The sequence below is a fragment of the Astatotilapia calliptera genome, chromosome 2 (assembly GCF_900246225.1).
Source record: "Astatotilapia calliptera chromosome 2, fAstCal1.2, whole genome shotgun sequence".
Taxonomy (NCBI): domain Eukaryota; kingdom Metazoa; phylum Chordata; class Actinopteri; order Cichliformes; family Cichlidae; genus Astatotilapia; species Astatotilapia calliptera.
In genome coordinates, this window is record NC_039303.1 from 28,092,718 (window position 1) to 28,116,713 (window position 23,996).

At 42.6% G+C, this 23,996-nt stretch overlaps 1 protein-coding gene across 5 annotated transcripts in view; it reads right to left on the minus strand.

Annotated features, from left to right (window-relative positions):
* LOC113036107 (A disintegrin and metalloproteinase with thrombospondin motifs 2-like) overlaps positions 1 to 23,996 on the minus strand; it is a 138,968-nt gene that overhangs the window by 31,705 nt on the left and 83,267 nt on the right. For all 5 annotated transcript variants that reach the window (XM_026192209.1, XM_026192201.1, XM_026192216.1 and 2 more), the window contains one exon: positions 3,409 to 3,614. In XM_026192209.1, the coding sequence (XP_026047994.1) occupies positions 3,409 to 3,614 (206 nt within the window). The remainder of the gene's footprint in view (positions 1 to 3,408; positions 3,615 to 23,996) is intronic.

Genomic DNA, 23,996 nt, shown 5'->3' on the forward strand with positions numbered 1-23,996 from the left:
TTGCATCTGTAAAACCATCCAAATGTCCTGGTAAAACATATACTTGTGTTACACTTTTAAAAGTAATGTGTGTGTTTTTCTAGGCGGCAATGATTGGGTGAATTTCATAGATGTTTCAAAATTTTAGTTGCTTAACCTTTACCTAACTGAGGAATGTGTAAGATTTAGGAGGATCTCTCAGTAGAAATTGATATTGCAGTATAGTAGTCTATACATAATTTTGTTTTAATTAGTGTCCTGTATAACCACTATAAGTTAATGTTTATTCTTTTAGCTTTAAATGATACATTTAAACAGACAAACCAAGCACTGGGTCAAAGAAGATCTCAGAAAGGTTTGGGGGAGTAAGGGGTATTTGCTAAGTTGCTGCCAGATGCCACAGAATCCCACAAATTGGTCTTTGAGATCATGCTCACACTAGGCGTGGTTGCCTTCCACTGTGCTTGTGTGTGACTGTCCTCTTGCTGACCAGCACTCAAATTAGTGTTCTAGGCTTGATGTGCTTGAGTTTTTCAGTTTTGATCGGTTTTAACCCGTACTCTTGTGAAAGGAGCAACTCAACTGCTCTCCCCCTCTTGCTCACAAAACTGGATATCTGCGTTGAGGTTTCTCATGTGATGAGGGTAAAACATGTATTCCCTGACTGGTTGACAGTGGTTTTTGGACATTGTTGGCTGTGGTTGATTGAAACTGGTTGCAAAGAACGTGCTGCTCCTATTGACTGCTTTGGTTGCTAACAGACTGCTGCAGTTCCCTGTAGGTCTTTCTGTTTGTCTGCAAATACTTGCTAGCCCACAAATATAACTACTAGCCATTGGTTGCAAATGAAAATGGAGAAGGTTTGCCTGACATATAGCCAAAATCCCAACTTTTATTTTGAAGGCAAGCCTTCCATTTCTGGTTTGCGTTGCACTTTTCAGGGTTTCTTTATAAGTCAGAGAGCAGCTGCACCAATGTTTGTCCACCACTTCCATTTAAACTGCAAATGCAGCAATATACTAGCAACTAGTTGGGGAATACCACCTGGTAACAGGTCGTTCCCACTGGATCACTAACTGGTCTGTAGGCCTGCGTGACTGGGACTTTACCAAGCATTTTGCCAGTGACCATCAACCTCCAGCAATCACAACCGGTCATAGAATACTCATTTTTCTCTCTCAACTGGTGGTTTTCAGATGGTTGCAGACCAATCTCTAGGCCTATGTGACTGAGGCTTTAGCCACATGACCCTACACTGTTGCCATCGCCATCAAACCTTCAAAATGGCAGACAAGTTAACAGCACATGGTTAGGTCACATGTTTGCAAAACCTCAACTGAAGAAAAGCACTCTTGCATAGCATTCTCGATTATTTAATACCGAGATGTCGAGAAAGCACTCAGGTTTCATGCTTGGGCACAGTGTTGCCAGCATTTTAGATTGTGCATCTGTAAGAATGAGAGGGTCTGCTTGACTCGAATTGACGACCGTTTTGTTGTTAAGACACCTGTTCTTATGACCAGGGCATTGTCTCCTGAAACGTGCAGTGTATCTTCACACTAAAAACTAACAATTCAGATTTTATGAACTTGAAGTCCATCGCCTAAAATTTAAATGAGTTCCTACGAAAAAAGAAAGAAAAAATTAAGAGAAAATAAAGAAAGAAAACGCTGTTATTTTAAACAATAGCCTCTTGCACTAAAACACAAGCGAGCTGCTTATCGTTTAAAGGTGGCTGTACAACAGATGTTGTGAATAAATGTCTTTTGTTGGGTGAACTGAATGTTTTAAAGCGAACACGTGTTTAAGGAAAGTAGAGGTTTGCATAGTTTCAAAGCAGCTCTTAGTTTCAGCCTCTGTTTTAGCTCGAATATAAAGACAATATGGAGCTAATATTAATTTATGAAAACTCTCATCAAGTTGTTTTTACTAACTGCTCAGTATTAAGCACTACACTAATGCAATAACTCCCAATCCTACTTATAATTACCATTAGTTAGCATTTCTGGCAAGAAGTATCCTCTACATATCTCTGCTTATCATAAATTTACCTCCAGTATGTCTTCCAATAAACCCGTGCTTTCACTCCTATCATACTGAGATTTTTTTCCCCCACACCATTGAGGATTTTTTGCCATAAACTACCCAAGTCAGGGAGGAGTAAACCAAGGAGCAACACTGCTGGGAACCTGGGAGAGTGCGAGGAAGGAAAAATAGAGAAAGCAAGAAAGAGCGAGGGAGAATCAGACAGAGCACACCCATCCTGAAGTGAGCAAAGCAAACTTTCAAGAAGAAAGTCGCCCAGATGCCACGCGTGGGAGGCAAAACCTTATTTATTTATTTCTGTTTATCTGGCTGTCAGTAATTTATTCTGAATGCGCTGTTTAAAATACTCCTTCTCCCTCTGTTTCTCTCTCTCTACCCCACAGATGAGAGGGGGGCTGTGACAGGGCTGCGCATTCCCTTCTCCTATATTGTCTAACAAATATCTAAAAGGGGAGGCAGAGAGCACAGCGGCACTTGTTCTTTCTCAAGCGCTGAACTTAGACAAAGAGGTGTGGAAGGATTTGTTGCACCTGCATAACAGTCGGAGATTGGTTCCTTGCGCGGTGGGTCGCGGTAAAACAAAAAGCAAACAGGAGCGCACACAGAAAACAGATGCGCACGCACGCACATCTACGAATGCATGCAAACGGCACGCTCAACGCAGGTTTCATTTGCAAAGATTAAAGTCTGCAGTGTGTTCAGTGTCGGACCAACACACAAAAACATGTGCACACAAACACACACACACACGTAACAACACCTGGGTGTGTAAATGCTAAGTGTTGTTGTGGCCTGAAGCATGCTACCTGCTGTTTTTGCATCTCTCTTTCTCCTTTTCTCTCTCTCTCTATTTCTTTTTCTCTCTTATGCACACACACACTCACAATGAGTGATGACATGACACAAAGCCTGATGAAACGATATGTAGGAGCTCCTTCAGCAGAGAGGGCTCACCTTACACACACACACTCATGCACAAATGAAATCTCATCATATTCAGATAGAGAAGACAGGATTACCCGCGGCTGATTGCTGGATGAGAACATGTAGGAAGGGAATTGAATCCCATTCAGTTGGTGGGTGTGTGCTACCCGTTTTCTTTGACCTCTGTGTGACTTACTTTCTATTCAGCTCAAATGAAACAATTTCCCCATTTGATGATTTCATTTTGGGGCATCTGGAAATCTCTGTATGACCTGTGTACATTAATGTGACGCTTGAAATATGTCCGATTTCAGTCCTTTAATTAACCCCAGATGATGTTCGTTTATGTGGGAAATGCCTAATTCAATCATGCATCATTTTACCTGACATATATTCATTCACTCCTCTGTCTGTCTGCTTTTGTTAGTGTGTTTACCCCTTTGTTAGCTATCGACTTACAATGTTCATAAGTGTGAGAAGGTACTTTTGAACATGCTCCTTCCCGTGAAACTGGACCACTGAGTCGTCTACGCCCAGCAGCACCTCGATGTTGTAGGCTCTGTCAGAGGTCTGTCTGCGCATTCGCCCTGCTCGCGTGTGGTTGATGCTCTGCTCCACACCACGGTACAGAGACTCCAGATCCATCAGGCCACCAAGATCTGCGCCTAGAAACAGAAGGCACATCAATACGGTGTTGTGAAAAACTAACATACATCATGGTTTGCTTTTTGGCTGATTTTGCTTACAGCCTTTTAAAGAAGCCTCTACTCCAGTCCTACAATAGCACTTTCAGTGTTTCAACATAAACAGCAATATTAGAGTTTGTACAATTCTAGTGAGCTTGAAAGTCAGTATTTGCAAAGACCACTTTATTCTTCAACATAGTCCGAACTCGCTTAGAAACGCTGTCTTGAAGATTTTTAAGTAGTATTAAAGTCTTCAACCTTCAGGCTCTGTGGAGGCCAATACATGACTGATAGTGGTCCATTGTGTGCTTTTCTATCCAGCTATGCTTTTACTGTGTTGGCAGTGTATTTGGGATTATTGTCATGCTGAAAAATGATGCAGTTGCCAATCACATCCTTTTTTGTATTTTATAATTCCATCAATTTTGACAAGATGTTCCCTTCCCAAGACTGTGAACATTTCTGATGAGTCTTCAGTGAACAGCAGCTGGATAAGGTGAAGAGCCAGATGGATCTCTCAGGTCTTGTGCAATGTCTTTGCTAAAAAATTTTTAGACACTTTTCATCTGCTGTAGATAGATTTTTATGCCTGCCACCTCTTCTTCACTTCGCCCAGTTTCCTTAAAATTTTGAATGGCACACTGCACACCATCCTGAGTTGAGTCAGGTTAACTTGTTTGCTTTTTTTTGCTCCAAAAATCCAATTTTATGCCCGTTAAACTGTCATGTCCAGCATTTTTTTAGGTTAAACTAAGAAACTGAATTAAATTCTTTTGCAGCAGGCTGCTTGTCACAAAGGGTCCAAAAATACAATTTAAAACAGGTTCTTGGCTAAGATGTCAGTTATGTGTAGACACTGATTCATCCCTTGAGTTAGTTGCATTTTTTGTGCTATGTGTTATGCGACTAGAAAACAAACAAAGAAAAAAAAATCCCCTGAAAACGTCTTGATTCACGCTCAATCATCCAGATAAGGACATCCCATGAAGTCGATTCTGTTTATCTGGATGTCACATTTTCAGCGGGAGAAACGTTTCATGACTCATCCAAGTGACTTCTTCAGTCTTAGCTGACTGCAGGTTTCCCCAACATAAAAATGGTCAAGTACAAGGACTGGACTGAAAATGAGTGAAAAAGCAGCATTTGTCCTTCTTAAAGCCTGGAGAATTATTGGTCAAGACCACTTTTAAAAAATACAAGAAAGTCTGGCTCCTTGGAAGCAAAATATAAAGAAATGAGGGGGTGGTTCAAGACTTTTGCACAGTACTGTATGTACACTCCTTAAAATCTGCTCAGCTCAGCTGGTGTGTGCCTGCTTCTGCCTGCTACACTTTTGTAAACACAATATGCTTACTGTCTGTGTGCTGTTCGTGTTCACATCCATATGCACGTGTACTTATCTGTGCACTCGCATGTTGATGTCTGTATGTCTGTCTCTCATTTCCTTTCCAAGACACCAGTTGATAGACTCGAGCATGTGCGTCCCTTGTAGCTGGTGGTAACGGTGCAGCTATCCTTCACAGATCCTTTCCTAATCAACCAAATATTTCTACTCCCATCTGAATAAAAGGAACAGATGGTGCTTGCTAAACACATGGATTAAGACAGCTCCCTTACACAAGGGGTTGCCCACCCTGCACTCTTCTTGGCTTGCTATATGCTCGAAAAAAATGCAAATCGCACCAGAAACTGAATTTAAGGTTATGCTGTCAAAGAAGATGCAACATAAAGCAGCCCTGATTTGTTCAGATCGCTAATTACATCCAGGTATGTCGGGCTAAGCGCTGTGTTTTGAGTCTTTTTGGATAAACTCCAATCCTGCCTCAAAAAAAAAAGAAGAAGAAGAAAGCTTTTATTAAGTTTGAAATGTCAGATCTGATCATCTTTCTTCCTCCATTTTAAGTGAGGCAGACTCAGTGAGGCTACAGAAGATAAACTGTCCTGTCTCCAGAGCCAAGGCCATCCTTCCCTAACGCGCTGTCCTTCTTCACACAACCCAACCCCGGTCTCCTTTTCTCTTTCATCCTCCTCGTATATGCGAGCATCGCGCAGCCTTGCTCGTAAGGAAGCCATGGAAGGCCAAGCCGTGCAGTCTGGAACATGTGGTCTCAGTGGATTCAACAAAGCGCTATTCTCACTGACTCCAGCCAAGGCCTCCCACAGCCAAGGATGACACATAGCACAACTCAAAGAGTGGCGTGTGTGCGTAAGAGAGAGTGTTTACAGGTGTGTGTGTGTGTGTGTGTGTGTGTGTGTGTGTGTGTGTGTGTGTGTGTGTGTGAGCGCTCTGTGGACAAACATTTCCAATTGGGCAATAAATCATTGTGCCAACAGGCACTTTAATTTAGTTGAAACTGGGCTGCATGGTTGAGAAACTGTAATAGCTGTACAGTTTGTGACTGTAGACACAGGCATAGACATCTTTATTCATATTCAGAACATGCATTTGTTACCATCAGTTAAAAAGGGGGGAAATGCAGATGTCTCCATAATGTTACCAATAGGGGCAGGTCTTATTTTTCCTTACAAACAAAATATAATGTGAATTTTGCACTCATATAGTTACTTTGAGACAAGTGTAAGCACCCCCGCCATACATGGTAAAGCTCTGGTTCTGTGTGCACGCCAGCAGCTTGATGAAACCAGAAGGGGAAAAGATGAAGACATTTTTCTTGTGTCAAAGCTAATTTCTAAACCACCAGGTTACATTTTTCCGTTTACTTGGAGAAGCGTACTTTGCTAACTTCTCCTTCTTTGGACAGCTAACTTCAGCAGTCGCCATCTGCCTCCATCTCCAGCATCCTCCTCTGTCACGCCATCCCTCTCTATGCCCTCCTTAACTACATCAATGAATCTCCTTTGTGGTCTTTTCTCTCCTGTCTGGCAGCTCCATATTCAGCATCCTTTGTCCAGTATACCCACTATTCCTCCTCTGCAAATGTCCAAACCATCTCATCCTCGCCTCTCTAAGTTTGTCTCCAAACCCCTCAACCTGAGCTGTCCCTCTTATATTCTCATTTCTAATCTTGTCCATTCTGCTCAATCAGGAAGCTTACTAACCAGTCTTAAGATAGCTTTCTGTCAGCTTCAGTAGCATACTTGAAACGTTTGCTGCATGAGTCCCAAAATATGTACCCAAAAACATACAAGTGGCATGTTTTGAATTTTCATTTTCGAGCAGAAATTAACAGAAGTCTTCATGATGCGAGCATAAGCTATTAAAGCTTAGGGATTGTCTAAATTAATCAAAATGCCTACATGATTAGATGCCATGTGCACACTTAGAGTAAAAAACAAACAAACAAAAACAAAACAAATAAACCGAAAAAACACCCACAAAAGAAAACAGAAAAGAAAAGCCTGCTTGTGTGCATCAGGAACGATAACATTAAACTGGAAAAGATCTACAGCGGTGCAGAACGCCTGAGAGCCTGCCTGCTTCATATTCCAATTATTGTCACCTGGTGCCTAATTTTGTTTTTTTTGTGTGTTGTGTTGTCTTGTACATCACAATGCAGAAATAATGCTGATGCAGAAATAGCAAAAACGTGTGCATAAAAATCCCCCCGACTTGCAGGAAATGAAGTATTTGATGCTAAAAACATCCTGTGGGAGGACCCCTAGATTGCATTCAGCTTCATTGGGAGGTGCTGCATACGAATCTCCATTCAACATGTGCCACAAGGGGTGCAGCTGGACTGCCGCTGCTTGGACACATATGGTGCTGAGTAGAGGGGGGAAAAAAGAAAAAGGAAGCAAAACAAGACGGAGATAAAGGGAAGACGAGGCGAGAGAAAGAGAGATCTGCCACCTTGTCTCCCAATCAGCAAGGGGCATTCTGATTTCCCACTCCCTCTTATGCAACGTTTCCAAGACAACGGGCTCATGGGTAAAACAATAACCACGTGGTTAACATTGGCTCCTGAGTTGCTAACAGAATTAATCTGAAAGTCTGACTATTATCCCATATCTGCCCACATTCCAGTGAGTGACAGAATACAAGCAGAGAAACAGGAGGTGGGGGGCAAAGACAGGCAGCATTATCCGGAAAGAATTAAAAGATTTTTTTTTTGTCTTTCCACACATACTTTTGTTCTGTTTCATAGCACATTTCACACAGACACTGAGCATTTCTTCTCCTTGTTAGCAGTGGAAGCTGAACTTAAGGCGGTGTACTTTTCACAACAACCCTTGGCTCTTCCTCGTTATAGCTGCCTTTAACGAGGCTGATGTCACAACCACACCATCTGCTTCTAAAGACAGGTCCAGATATTTTTACCTTTTGCTTATGTAATGTTAAGGGAAAAAAGTACAGGAACAAAAAAAAAAGTATTGTGTTCTCACTTTTAGTTCTGTGTCGCCACAAAATTGCAGTACCTTGAAAACAGTGAGTACAACAGTGCAGGGACATTGCATAACACCGGACCACAACTGTACGGAGAGTGGATGAGAGAAATAACTCAAAGTGACAAAAGCAGAGTGGCGAACAATAAATGACTAAACCAAACAAGGTTGACTTTTTAAACCTGTTGTTTCATCCCACTTCTGTCCTTGCTTACTCTTGCTGCAACACTATGTTTCTCTCTCTTGCTTCAGCTGTTTAGGAGCAAGATTTTCAGAGAAAAGCGTGGAGGAATAAACTGCAGGAGAGATCAAGGGAGGTGGTAAGAGAGGTGAGATGTAGAGCTGAGGGGGTGTGATGGATGGATGAGAGGGAGAGCAAGAGAGAGATGAGACCAGAAGGACCTTGGCTGTTGTGAGTTCCGCTTCAAGTTCCTGCAGTGATGGAGAAATTCGCTCTCTTCAAGAGCAACAACCTGTCTTGAGTCTGTCTGTGTGACTGCAGGCGAAGCGTCGGGGTGCACTGCTGTGTTTCTCACAGCTTACAGCAGGCATTAGCCTCTGAAGCCAAACGGTTAACACTATCAACCTGTGTATAGGGATCTGATCGTAACAATGCTTTTACTGTCCTTTACACAGTGTCAGGCTGAACCCTAACTATCCTCCTCCTCCTACACGCACACAAACACACACACACTCCTTCATTTGTTTTCTACCTGCGGCTCTCCTCTTTCTGATGTGCCTACCCATTATTAGTGCTCATTTACATTCTCACACTACCGTCAGTGTTCCTGTACGCCATACCTCCATGCCCCCAACTGTCACATGCACACCTCTCAACCTAAACACAAGCTTCCCCACACACACACACACACACACACACACACACACACACACACACACGCACGCACCCACACAGAGCTCTTGCTCTCCCAGTGTTTTTATTCAGGTGGGGTATAGACCGTGGCCTTATTAGGAGACAAAGGTTCTTTGTCTTTCAACCTTTGCAAAATGTCAAGAATGTCTAGGTGCCCACTGCCCGGGGCTGGGGTGGGGAGTGGAGGGGGGGGGGGGGGAGTGTTGGTGAGGGGAGGTGAGAGATCCAGTCCAGCGGTGACTACAAGCCACAACAAGAGAGGGCGTGAATGGTGATGATAATTCAGGTCAAGCCACATTTTACTACAGAGCAGCGGCCTTTGGTTTAAAAGCAGCTGGGTGTGACGCATCACTCTGATGGAACTGACCTATAATGGTCACTCTGGCCAGGTTAGAGATAGATGTGGATGACAGAGGGAGAGAAAGAGTGCATTTGGATTATATTGCATGTTATGGACCAGACAAAGAGCGATTCAGAAGACCCTTATGAAAAGGATATCGAGGGAACAGTTTACCCTGCCCGGGATAGGGTTACCGGGGCCCCGCCCTGGAGCCAGGCCCGGGGAGGGTGCCCGAGGGCGAGCGTCTGGTGGCCGGGCCTTAGTCCATGGGGCCTGGTCGGACACAGCCCGAAGAGGAGACATGGGCCCATCCTCCCGCAGGCCCACCACCCGCAGGAGGCGCCATAGGGGTCGGGTGCATTGTGTGCCAGGTGGCGGCCAGGAGCGGAGGCCCTGGCGGACTGACCCCCGGCTGCCAAGACTGGCAATAGGGACATGGAATGTCACCTCTCTGGTGGGGAAGGAGCCTGAGTTAGTGCGTGAGGTTGAGAGGTACCGGCTAGATATAGTCGGGCTCACCTCTACGCATGGCTTGGGCTCTGGAACCAGTCTCCTGGAGAGGGGCTGGACTCTGTCTCAGTCTGGAGTTGCCCCTGGTGAGAGGCGGCTGGCTGGAGTGGGTATTCTAATATCCCCTCGGCTTGCTGCCGGTACGTTGGGATTTTTCCCGGTGGACGAGAGGGTTTGTTCCCTGTGCCTTAGGGTCGGGGAACGGGTCCTGACTGTCATCTGCGCTTATGCGCCGAGTGGCAGTTCAGAGTACCCAGCCTTCTTAGAGTCCCTGGGGGGGGAGTGGGGGGTGCTGGAGGGTGCTCCACCTTGAGACTCTGTTGTCCTGCTGGGAGACTTCAATGTTCAATGCTCACGTGGGTAACGACAGCGAGACCTGGAGGGGGGTGATTGGGAGGAACGGCCTCCCTGATCTGAACCCGAGCGGTGCTTTGTTATTGGACTTCTGTGCTAATCACAGTTTGGCCATAACGAACACCCTGTTCGAACATAAGAGTGTCCATAAGTGCACGTGGCACCAGGACGCTCTAGGCCGTAGGTCGATGATCGATTTTGTAATCGTATCACCAGACCTGCAACCATATGTTCTGGACACTCGGGTAAAGAGAGGGGCTGAGCTGTCAACTGATCACCACCTGGTGGTGAGTTGGATAAGGTGGCGGGGGAGGACGCTGGACAGACCTGGTGCACCTAAATGCGTAGTGAGGGTGTGCTGGGAACGTCTAGCACAGGCCCCAGTCCGCGAGATCTTCAACGCACACCTCCGGCAGAGCTTCAACAGCATTCCGAGGGAGACTGGGGACATTGAGTCCGAATGGACCATGTTCAGCGTCTCCATTGCCGAAGGTGCTGCATTGAGCTGCGGCCGCAAGGTGGTTGGTGCCTGCCGTGGTGGTAATCCCCGAACCAAATGGTGGACACCAGAGGTGAAGGGAGCCACCAGGCTGAAGAAGGAGTCCTATCGGGCTTGGTTAGCCTGTGGGACTCCGGAGGCAGCCGACAGGTATCGACAGGCCAAGCGGAATGCGGCTCGGGCAGTGGCTGAAGCAAAAACTCGGGTGTGGGAGGAGTTCGGAGAGGCCATGGAAAAAGACTTTCGGACTGCCTCGAAGAGATTCTGGCAAACCGTCAGGCGTCTCAGGAGGGGAAAGCGGTGCTCTACCTGCACTGTGTATAGTGCTGGCGGAGCGCTGCTGACGTCGACTGAGAAAATTGTCAGGCGGTGGAAGGAATACTTCGAGGACCTCCTTAATCCCACTGACACGTCTTCCGAGGAGGAAGCAGAGTCTGGGGATGAGGGGAATGATCCGCCAATTTCCAGGGGCGAGGTCACTGAGGCAGTTAAACAACTCCTTGGTGGCAGAGCCCCTGGTGTTGATGGGGTCCGCCCCCGAGTTCCTGAAGGCTCTGGACGTTGTAGGGCTGTCCTGGTTGACATGCCTCTGCAATGGTATTCCCCCGGATAAGCTGGAGGAGGTGGCTGGGGAGAGGGAGGTCTGGGCCTCTTTGCTTAGGCTGCTGCCCCCGCGACCCGGCCTCGGATAAAGCGGATGAAGATGGATGGATGGGTTATGGATGTATTAGAGCTACGGCATGGTGGCTTTCTGAAACCAACACTTTTTCAGACCTGAGCTTGAGCACATTCCTCTGCCTCTTCATTCTATCTGAAGTTCCCAGGTGGAACACTTGGAGTGCCTCCAACCCTGACTTATAATCTAAGATGGTGCCAGTGCATCTAAACATTAATAAATAAACATTAATAAATAGTTCCTAACTTTTTCTCCCCCCATTGGCCAATTTACACATGCTCTTTAAATGACAGTAACTTTGTTATTTTTTGTGCTAGAGACAAAATTCAAAAGGTTTCAGAAAGAAGAAAAGGTCATCTTTACTGGGGATATTATTATCAATGTGTCATGGTAACAGAAAGCATTCGCAAGGTACTGCTGTCTGAACACAGGCAGAAAAATCAGGGCTAAGGCCAAAAAGTAAAATGGGAAGCAGCACCTTCAGATTTCAGGAACCAGCTCCCAGTTAGGAGGTGGGAGGCATACACCCTCTCTACTTTTAACCAGACGTGTTAACCTTAACCCTGTGTGATTCAGAGCATTTTTGAGTTTGTATGTATTATTTTACATTGCTTAGCAGTATCATTATCATATCATAAAATATCTCAAAAGCTTCTGTGCCATATACAGTAAGATGGGTCCACAGCATAGAGAACATAAGCTTGGTTATTTTGTTAGCTTTGATCTCTTTTTGTGGCGTAGGACTGCATCTAACTGTCAATAAAATCCACACATCTACACTGGTAAGATTATGTATTTGTGAGTTGCTAAATAGGCCGTACGCAGAGCACCGACCAGGCTCTATCCATGAGCATGCTGCTGACTTTACTACTGGAACACATGCAAATTGGGAATCATGTCACTCCCAGCTCTTAACGCATCATCTGGGTCTCTTCTTTTTCATTTGGTTTGGCAAACAATCTTTAATCACAAAAACGTGAAACAGCATCAATACGTTTAAGGAGAGAGTGCTCGGTGTTTAAACAGCTATCACGTGTGTCCACTGAGAACAGCCACAAGCTTCCCAGTTCTTCTAAATTTCCCTCTAAGTCGAGTCTTACAGTCTTACTTTAAAGTCTTTCATGACTTTAAAGAAAAGCCTTAGAAAATAAGGTTGGTGTTAAGTGTCTATGGCTGCTAAATTACAAAAGATTATGCGACTTAAATCCACTCCCATTTTTTTCTTTATTAGGTATGGGGAGTCCTGGAGGATAGAAGCCATAGCTTTTAGGGAAACTGATTGTTTTATTGTTTCGCGGAGAACTCTTGATAATTTTGCTGCTTTGTTTCAGTTCTTAGAGTGAAAAAGTGCTCATATTAAACACGGAAGCGAGCATTATACCAACAACATGTGGCTCTGTCTACGCAAACAATTTGTCCCTCAGGAGTGGTTCAAATCTTTATGTGTGCTTTAGTTATTTTTCAAACACAGTGCTTATTTACGAGTAGCAAACAGCAGGAGGGGAGATGCTAAACTCATTAGTCCTTACCTGAGTTCAAGGCTGCTTGTCCAGAGGGAGGCACAGACATCCACACACACGTCAACTAATTTGCTTACAGACACGTCTTGGTTGCATAGCTCAGGGCACAAATATTTTGTCTCCTCAGTGACAGCTTTATGCATTGTCAAGGTGATGAATCGCTCGGACAGTGGACTGTTAATACTGCTGCTAGCATCTGGGCAGGTAGCAACATGTCATGCTGTCCCAAACAATGTCCCTATACTGAATGCTCATTATACCTAAGCTGCCATATGACAGCTGCAAATGCTAGAGAGAGAGGATCACATAGTGAACCACAGTCCCCCGTAATTACGCCGCTGTTAATTATTTAGGTTGGCAATCAGCAATCTAATTTTACATGGACAGTTCCCTGAAGATCATAATAATTATTCATACATCAAGTACTGAACTTGGCCTAGTAATTAATAACTGCTTTAGGTTAGGGCTGTTTATTTTCAACCGGGAATTTCGATCATGCTGATTAGATGTTTTGAGTGGTTGAGCCTTGGCTGTGATTCCCACATCCAAACACCCATAACATTCAGTTTGTTGAATTTCATTTATCCGTGTTCCACGAAGTGGACTAAAGGGTCTTTTTTTATTTAATTTTTTTTTATTATCATTGCACGAAGAAGCTTTTATTATTAGCAGGTGAGTGGGTTACCTATACTCGCTGCTGCTGTGTGGATTTCTGGTGGTTCAGGAGACAAAGCAACCTTTAGCTCTGCCTTCTTACATAACCGTCTGTCTGTCAGAAGCACACAGGGCCGCTGGCTGCCTGGGAGGTGCTGCGGTGCACGCCGATCCCCCCCGTGTCCTCCTGTACCGTGGTTTCATTAGTGGAGCTGAGCCTTTCCTTCATAAACTCTATAATGTATGCAGCACCTACACATTCATAAATCAGAGCATCCAAATGAAATAAGCCTCGCTGAGGTTTGAACCTGACATAATTCATAGTCAGAACGGTTCGATCGCAAATGTGCCAAAAACTTCAATGGCAGCATTTCAAGCCGTGAGGACGTCCATAATTGCGGGAAAGACGAGCAGTCCGCGTGAACATTGCAAACAGATCTCAAAACAAATTAATGCAATCACTGTCATCCACTGAAGAAATATTGCTGGCAAAGATAAATCATGTCCCCCAAACTCTTTCTCTTCGCTCTGTGGTTGGATGCATGGAGCTCAATGTAAACGGGAGAGCTTTAGTGTTCAATAAGAGAGTAAAGCCAAGCTTATATAGGGCTTACCGGTCTCTTTCGGTCTGAAACTGACCTGTTTGAGTGCCTGTCTGCCTGTCCTTCTCTGCGTCTGCCTACATCAGTCTCAGGACATTTATAAAGGTCTGTTATGAAATCACAAAAAAAAAAGGGAGGAAAACAACCACAACCACCACAGGCCGGCAATGATACACAACGGCGCCAGTATGTAGATGACAGCATTTGCAGACCAGTTGTTTAGCTTCATCTCTTATTACTGTTTTATCACGCGTCACTGCCTGAAAAGGTGTACAGCTATAGATCTGTCTTACTGGGAATCATGGTGCACAGCAAGAAGACAAAGAGAGAGAGAGACTGACAGTAAAGTGCAAGGTCCATCTAACAGAGTAACAATAAATCTCAGCATCCCTTCAAGCCAGCAGGAGGGTGTCTCCCGCTGGATGGTTGCCTATCTCACTATCTGCTAATCCCCATCATATATCCTCTTTATCAACCCTATAATTACCAAATGGAACTGCTAAATTATTTCAATGTGTTTAAATGCAACGAGTGGTAACAGCAGCTTATAGAACAAAAGGTTTAATGCAATTTAAAATGGCATGAATTGAAGTGAAACAACTTTTGAAAAAATGTACTTTTCCTGGTTATAATAATTGGTATATTTGGTCACTTGTGGGTAGTTTAACAAGCTGTAAACAGAGAGTGACATTTTAACACCTTAAAATATGTAAATGTAGGGAACAGTGGCCCCATTTCCACATCGCAGCACAGGCATTAATTTGAAGAATCCGATATAAACACCAGCGAGTCGCTAACTTTGCCCTTCTGCTGTTTGGGCAGCTAGTGTAAAGCAGCTTTATCAAAGCTTTTGGGTTTTTTTTGTGTTTTTTTATTTTGCAGCTAAAAACTGCTGCCTGCTGTGGCTGAAAACAATGTGGTGGAAAGTGACGAAGGAGAACAAAACAGTGAAATTGTGGGCTTAAAAACAAAACAGTGAGTTAGGAACTGACAGCATCTGCAGAGTTGGGTCATAATTATCATTGAGAGCAAGTGTATATAAACAAAGTTACCCAAGGCTAAGTTTAAGCTCTGCGTTTGCAGTGATGCTGTGGCTTTCACTTGTGCTGTTGATTTTCCTTTACTGTCCTTTCACCTCTGCCTACTTTTAAATTGCATTCATCAAGGCTTTCAGTGGGTTGTTTGCTGCCTCCCTCATCCACGCAGTGTCTTGCCTTGTCCTGCCCTCAAAGAACAGCCAACACCAGCCACCTGAGACACAGCACCACTTACGAAAGGACAGCCAGGCAAAATCTGTCAGCCTGAGCACTGAAGGGATGGATGGAGTGGGGGAGGTCTTGGAGAGGGGGAGTGGAGACAAGGAGGAGGAAAAATTACTGAAATAAAGGCAAGAGAGACAAGAAGAAAAAGTAATATGATATCAGTGAACTGGGCTACCAGTAGTAGGAGTAGATACTAAATTCTCAAGATGAGAAATCAAACATGAAAGCTTGGCTTGCAGTTGTAACGTGCCTCCAAAGTCTGGAAACATTCTCTCAGTATTGCATCTGTAATGCTATCTCAACTCACTAGCCACTTTGTTAGGTACAGCTGTTCAATTGTTTGTCAATACAAATCACTAATCAGCAAACCACATAGCAACAACTCAGTCTATTTAGGTATTTACACACAGTCAAGATGACCTGCAGAAAACAGCATCTCCACACACACACACACACACACACACACACACACACACACACACACACACACACACACACACACACACACACACACACACAAGAAAAAGCAAAAATTAAAAAGAGTCAAATGTATGCATCTAACCTTACTCCACAACAAGATTACTTCTGATTGGATCACTTCCAAACTTAATTAGTTCTGATTGGATCTTGTCTCTCCAGAATATTTTCATCTCGCTTTTATTTGCTGACGAAAGTGTCAGTACATTTCATCATAGTTTTTGACATCATGCATTAGTTTTTACTTAGTGATGTTTTTGGTAGAAAAAGAAGGTCATTAACGAAAAATATGATGAAAACTACAGGTCACCTCCTGACACAAGTAAGGTGTTTCTAATAAAGTGTCCAGTAGGGGTGGGGGAAAAAATCGATACTGTGTAGTATCGTGATATTTTGTTTGCTAATAATGTATCGATACAGGGACAGCAGAAATCGATATTTTGTTACAAACAATTTTTTCTCTGAAGTCAACATGCTCTGGAGTCAGAGCATGTTGACTTCACAGCATGTTGATCCTTTTTCTGAGCAAGAATCCTGACATTCCTTCACTGTCCAAATGTGTTTAACTTTTTTTTTTTGGCAGCAATAAACATGACAGTTTACTTATTTTAATTTAAGACATGTTTAATTTTAATTAAGTTTAAAACTTTTTTATTTAATGTAAAATTATATTTTTTTAAATTTACTTTCAAATTCTTCAGTTGCTGAAGGGGCTGCATAGTTTTCATAAATTGCATAGTTCAGAATAGCTATAATTGTACCAGATGGTTGCATTCAGTTAAGTTGGACTAGACTGTAATACAAACCGTTCAAGTTTGTCAACAATAAAACTGACTGAAATGAGAGAAAGACTGAGTGTGAGACTTTGATATTAGATGAAATGAATATTGATAAAGTTTACCTTTATGTGCAGAATTTAAATATCGCAAAATATTTTAAAAAATCGCAATAATATCGTATCGTGCGTTAAGTATTGTGATAATATCGTATTGCGAGTTGTATGGTGATTCCCACCTCTAGTGTCCAGTGAGTGTAGGCACTGGACGATATTACTGTATTGTCATTTTAAACTTCAGTTAGATATTCAGGCTTCATTCATGCTTTAAGAGGCAAAAGCAGAGGGCAGCATGACTGGTACACATATTCCCCAGAGCCACAGATTAAGAGGAAGAAAAAAAGTTTTTGTAGACTTTATTTTTTTCACATTTTCTTTAAATAGACAGATATATTTAAGAGACTTTACATCATTTGCTTTTTTTCAGCAGTTCTATGTTAGAATGCAGTATTTTCATTTAGTTAATTAGCACCATTTAGCACCTTTGGCAGCTTGTAAAGTCAGCTGGTTTGTAAAGGTTTTCTAAAACAGGCTGCTGTAAAGCAAACACAGTACCGTCTGTACACTGCAAATGCAGAGCTCAAGACATGCTACGACACAAATGGACAAAGCATGCATGGCAAAGCATCAAACAAGATGCATGTAATGTGCGACGTATTTATCCCCTTAATCTAAAGTTAATACGTCTCTGAGATTATCTCCGCATCTCTATAGCCTCATGTCCTTTTTGGTTTTTATCCGATTTATTGTCAGTTTTTATTTCTAGCGTCCTGTTTACACCTGGATGAACTGACGAGGTGATCACGGGTTGGAGCGGCGAACACCCGCAGGGAAAGTACGTGGAAACAGTAAACAAATACTAATGCAGCAGCTCACATGTGTGATTGGCCTCCATAAAAACCAAATGAGCAGACGGGTTACAGGTGTCATTAGGCCTGCTGACTGACGACCACCCCCGAGTGTTTCCTCTAGCTTTCTCTTCCTCTTTGCATTCTTTCTCTCTCCTGTTTCCTTAATTCCCTCATTTATTCATTAAATGTACCTTTGGAAGTGCTTCGAAAGGTTAGCTGTAGAGCGCGAATGGGTGAGAGAAAGGGAAAGTCTATCTAAAGGTGTGAGACAATATGTATGCAAATGTTCTCTCCGAGCAGCTCGCCAGCAGAGCGAGCGCATGCCTGCCACGGGGCAGCTGAATGAGAATTTATCATCCAATATATCCTCATCATAAATGATAAAAAAAAACACATTTGCCAGGCTGTAAGATGGCTATAGACCATCTCTACGCCAGCTCCCTAAACAGAGTAGTAAATCAGCACAAATTACATTGTAATGTTTTGAAGAATTAAGGCATGAAGCCCTTGAATGCACCAAAGACTTGGACATAAGGAGGTGAACACACAAAAATAATAATTAAAAAAAAAAAAACAGAAAGAAAAAAAAAGTCTTTTGGCATTTAAAAAAAACACACTAAGAAATATTACTGCCTAGTGGGCCTACAAACACACAGACGGAGTTCTTTTCAATTGCACAAGACTCGAGCCAGACGGGGGAGAATTAATAAGGCTCTACAGAGTATCGGTGTTACTAAATTGGCGGTGTTTCATAACAAAGTCTTTCAGAGCAGATATCAATTAGAAACAATTAAAAGAACCATTCATCATTTTAACAAAGCGGGCTCCATACAGGGAGCAGCGCTACAAGAGAAGCTGATCAAACATAATAAAGAATCCTGTTTCAACAGAGCTCCATAACGGAGATTTATGTTGATAGAACTGATGTGTTTTTTAAATTTATTTATTTTTATTTTTTTGCAAAGATCCCACCTCCGACTGGCTCCACTGGACAGAACTGTGCTTGTCTATCAAACAAACACATGGCTACTGAAGCAGATTCTGTGCAGAAATATTGACAACACACACGCACGCAAAAACAAATTTAAAATTCAAGCGGGGAAGGAACTTCCCAGTAAAACACACAAACATGTCCATCCTTAGGGCATGCCAGTGCAGCCCGCGTGTGGGTATGAAGCTTTTTACCAGTCTATCTGTGTGCGCTCGGTTGATTGACAAACAGTTTCCTTCTTTCCTGGAAAACCCTCACAAAGGCTTCCCATATCAATATCCAGATTATCTTTGCTTTGTTGGAAACCAAAGTAGATATGATCTTAATGCAAAGATGCACTGGGGGAAAGCAGGCCATACACAGTGGCACACAGTGCGACGACAACCCTCCGAGCCTCCAGGCTCACTAATCAGTGCAGTGTCTTCCGTGCAAATGTAACTCTATACCCAAGCAGGGAGGATAGAGGAGCTACCAGCATGGCCTCCTCTGCCTCTCTGTCCTAATGAAGCTCCAGGTAATCAAATCACTGCACACACAGGCTGATGGCCAATAAACGAACATTTGGGTGCTCCTAATGGGAGCATGACAACGTTTTTACATTTTCAAATGACTTCTTTCTTTTTTCTGAGTCTACTTATCTACTTATGACCATGATATTGCACATTAGCAAATTTGTTTAATATGCCCAATGTGTCATTTATCTCTGCATGCCCGTTAAAGCACTAAAATATTGCAATAAGCCTCGTCTGCTGGGGGGTTCCCATGATGCACTGTTTCTTCTTCACGCACCTCTTTTCACTCACTATATGTTTAATCATTAGTTACTATCTCTCTCTTTCACAGTGTGTCTTTAGCCGTGTCTCTGTCCCCTTAACCCCAACCTGTCATGACAGATAAGCCTAAGCCTTGTTATGCTGCAGATTTCTTAATTAATTGAGTTGTTCTGACTGGTTTCCAACTGGGTGGCCAGTATGCCATAACCCTAGATGCCCCTTTTCACTGTCTAAGTGATATGGACAGCTGCATGGCACAAACTGTTCTCCAGTTAAATACATGAATACAATGAAATCCAAAATCTTATAATGAAACCATCCAAACTTGGACCCCTTACATGCAAACAAGAAGCAAGCTGCCAGAAACTTTGGGGTGTTTTTCAACTCATCCCTAACCTTTTAACAATCACAAAAGTTAACAGTAAAAGGAGCAAAAATGAAACCAATATTTGCAGCCAGGCTTTTGTTTTCCTTCAGCTAGAATACTGCAACTCTCTTCTTTCTGGTCACTCTCTCCTCTCCAGCTGGTTCAAAATGCAGCAGCTCAGCTTCTTACTGGTATTAGCAGACGGCATCATATTACCCCGATCCTGGCTCATCTCATTTGGCTCTCTGTACGCTTTAGAATTGATCTTTAAACTTTACTCGTCACTTTTAAAGCATGTTGCGGTCTGGCTCCAAGCAACATGGCAGATACGATGGCTCCACATGAGCCTTAGATCCTCAAATGCCTCCCTCCAAAATCAAGGCTCAAGTCTTGAGGTGACCATCGGGGCCTCTTGGAATTGGAAGAATCTGCCTGAGGAAGTAAAGCTCGCAACATCTATCACGTCTTTCAAATCACTTGTAAAAGCACATTTTTATGAACTTTCTTTAGAGCAATGCCAGTTCTCTCTTTTTTCTCCTTCTTAATTGTTTGTGCCTCTCTTTTTTTAATTGTCTCATGTATTTTTATGCACTGTTTTCTTGCGTTTTAACTTCTCTTTAACTTTATTCAGTTTTATTTATGGCCATAAGCTCTGGCTCGTTATCTCATTATCAAGTGAAAAAATGTAAAGTCAAACTAAAGCTCAGTGAATCTTTTCAAATTGTCAAACACTAGTCAAACTGCTAAAATTAATGGCATTGGTTGCTGGGAAATATCCATCATTCTGCTCTTGTTCTTTCCTGTTGTGACAAGTCTAGGTTTAAATGTTAAAAAAAAAGTGGGGAAGAAAAGAATGAAAAAAATGTGCTTTGGATACCATAGAATAGAACAACAAAGAAAATCTGTGTGCAGGTAAATATAGCTCTAAACCCACATGATATTTTAAATCATGGGTGTCAAACATAAGGCCCAGGTGCCAGAATCGGCCCAGTGCACACTTCAATGCAGCCCACTGGATTTGGAAAATGTAGAGTAGGGCATAAATATTAGAGAGTTTTGCAGCTTTTCCTACTGATAAAAGCCTTCCCCGTGGCCATTCATACTACACCAAAGTAATTACTATATTTTTCAGACTATAAGACCGAAAAAATACGGCCTTATAATCCAAATCCTTTAATTTTCTTAAAAATCGATAGTGCACCGTATAATCCTTGTGTATTAATTCTGGTTGTGCTTACTGACCTCGAACTGATTTTATGTGCTACATGGCGCTCAAAAATCTGTCAAAATGTTTTAGTATGACTTTGGTAAGCTACAAAGTTACATCGCTTGATGGATTGTTGGAGCAGTACGGCTACTGTAGTCAGGAGCTTCGCGGAGGAAAGTAGTGACATGGACAATGACAAGAGGGATCCGGGCATGCTTGATGCCGAAATCGCCCAACCGTTAAACTCAGACACTGAACATGAAGAATTTGATGGATTTGTGGAAAAGGAATGAACTGAAAAAGTGAGTGTATTGTTCTGTTTTTTTGTGTTACAACTGAACAGTGTTGAGAATTATTGTGAATGAGTTGAATAAAGTTTGACTTATCTGACTGTTTTGCTTCGCTTAATGCGCCTTATAATCCAGTGCCTTATAATCTGAAAATTATGGTAAGTATTAGACAGTAAAATCCATTTTTTTTCACCATCTAATATAGAAATGTGTCTTTTTTTTATGGGTGCAAAATTTAAAAAAAAAAGAAAAGTGCCTTTTCTGTGAATTAACAAAAATCTGCTTTTTAATGAATATATTACAAGACAGCCTAGGCAATAATCTACTTTAATTTTTTTAATGCAATTTTTCACATTTATATCTTATAATTTAAAGAGTCGTGCCGACAGATCTTTCTTTAATACAGCAACATTTCTATGTCACGTAATGCTGATATGTTATGACGATGTAAATATTTTTTTAAAAATGTAAACAGTTAAACTTCTTTACTTTGATAGAATGGGGAGTTTCACTGGTCTGGCCTATTTAAGATGAAATTGGGATATATGTGGCTGACAGTGTAAAATGAGTTTGACATCCCTCTTTTAAATGATCAAGGATACATCAATTAAGCCTGTTTGTAGTGGCTGAAGTGGATGTGTATCTCAGTTGTCAAGCAGCACTCTGTCATGCGCATTTACATAGCTCGCTCTCGTGCCTCCAAACACACTCTCTCAATTTGGGGATCTATTTAAGCTGGGAAATTTCCTCTCTCCTTCTGACATGTCAGTACTGCAGACCTGAATCCTTATTTCAAACTCTCTGACACTCGAGCATTCACCTGTAGGCTCCAGGAGGATGTTTTCTCATCACTCTAGTGATGGTGCCTATAGATGCCAAACTCTAACTAGATTGTGATCCTATAATAAATGAGAGCTGTGTGACTGAAAGTATAAGGTAATGTGGCAGATTGCTATTATGATGATGATTTGAAATGTTTTTGCAGACAAATGACTGCGTTTGATTAACAGGCTGTGAAGAATCACTAGAACCACATCAGCAGCTGGGATGATACCGTGCATGAGGTTTGCATAAAGTTTTGTCAAACTCCTTCTGACGAACAGATTGTGTGATAGCCGAGTGTAAATTTTAAAACATACTCTCGATTCTGTAAATATTTTGTGTGGTTAGGTTTCCAGAATGATGTTTCCTCAGGGCTGGGCAGTTGATTGAATTTTATTTTCAATAAAATATAAGCTATCCAAGCTAAAACACTTAGTGTGCCACAGCCCATTTCACAATGATCATCTAGCTTTGCTGTTGTTATAAATCCAGCACAGCCCTTCAGGGCACCGTGCTTTCGCCTGTCCCTAAATGGCCCGACTCTCTCCCTGCCTGGCCCTCGCCTGGTAAGATTAGCTCAAGCCAAGAGAGCAAAAAGAGAGCATTTGATCAGGAATTTTAACTTTAATTTTCACATTTATTAATTTGAGGAAAGTCACATCTGAATCACACACGCACCATATCATAAAGAATTCAAGATTAACTAATTACCTTTCAATCAGCGCGTTAACAGTGATTAAATCAGAAAAAAGCTCAGCGTTATCCGAGCACACGTGCTGGCAGGTGTACAGAAGCTGCTCAGCTGCTGTGTGTTCTCCAGCTTGATTAAATAATGAGAGATTATAATACGCACGCACACAAAAACAACGTTCCCTGTCCTCCCAATCTAGGAACTGGCAGTAAGACCTGTCTCATTCTCCTCGCTCAGCAGAGCAAGTAATATCAACTAATCCTAGACACAGAAAGACACTGTGGGGCTGAGAGCAGGACAGAGAATACATGATAAAGCTAATGTCATTATTTAGTTTTTGTACTGAAGCCCTTTCTTCAGCCATTCAAACTTTTAGCCTCAGACCCCAGGATTCTGCAAGCCTGTGGGTTTAAGGAAATGTGTGATTTTTCTGTATGTGTGTGAGTGCTTTGTTACCAGTGCATACCCAGTGTGACACCATGCAAAGAGTCGCAATCCCCAACAGTGTTCATTTAGAAGAGTTCACATTGGCAGCACAGACACACACACGTGCGCGCGCACACACACGCACAGAGGAAGCTCCCAGGCCTATCCTATCCACTGTGATGTAATGAGATATCTGCTGTTTCCCATTTGAGCCTCTTTATCCTCCACAGAACAGAAACAACTGATGGAGATGGGATGGGGATGGGAGAGGATAGAAACTAAAGTGAACGAAGCAAAATCAGATTCCTCTGCTTCTCTCTTTTCTCTCTCTCTCTGTTTAAGGCAGTAATATGTCTCCATCTATGTCTATAGTATTGTAATGGGTGGGTCTCACTACCCTGCCTGAGGAAATTGCTTTATAGTCCCTCTGCCCTCCTCTATATGTGGACACACACATGCACAAACAGACCCCACACACTCTCATGGCAGTAGCCCCAGTGACACTGCTTAAATATTAATGACCTGATTCTCTCTCATTAATAATAGCTGCAGTGCTGATTACTCTGTGAATACCACTGAGTGTGTGTGTGTGTGTGTATACACATGGAAGTATGCCTACTCACAGTGCGTGAGCCAAGTATTTGTTCTGCCTGTCACTGGCATATTATACTGTGAATGACTCCAAAATGATCACTGACATTGCATTACTGAGGTAAATTAAATATTATTAAATTACATAACACCGGGGATGTTAAAGGTTAATGTACGATGATAAATCCATTGTAATTTATGTCAGCGTTGGTGTTTGTGTTTTGCAAAGGACAAAAGAGCAGAAGTGTGGCCGGAGGATGCAGGGATGATATGAAGAGACGTGCACAGACACAAGGGAAAGAATTTAACGTGGTGAAACAACGTGCACACACACGCACACACAAATAAATACAATTGCAAATGCAAAGACATACAGAAACACTCACACAGACTAGCATTCGCTCA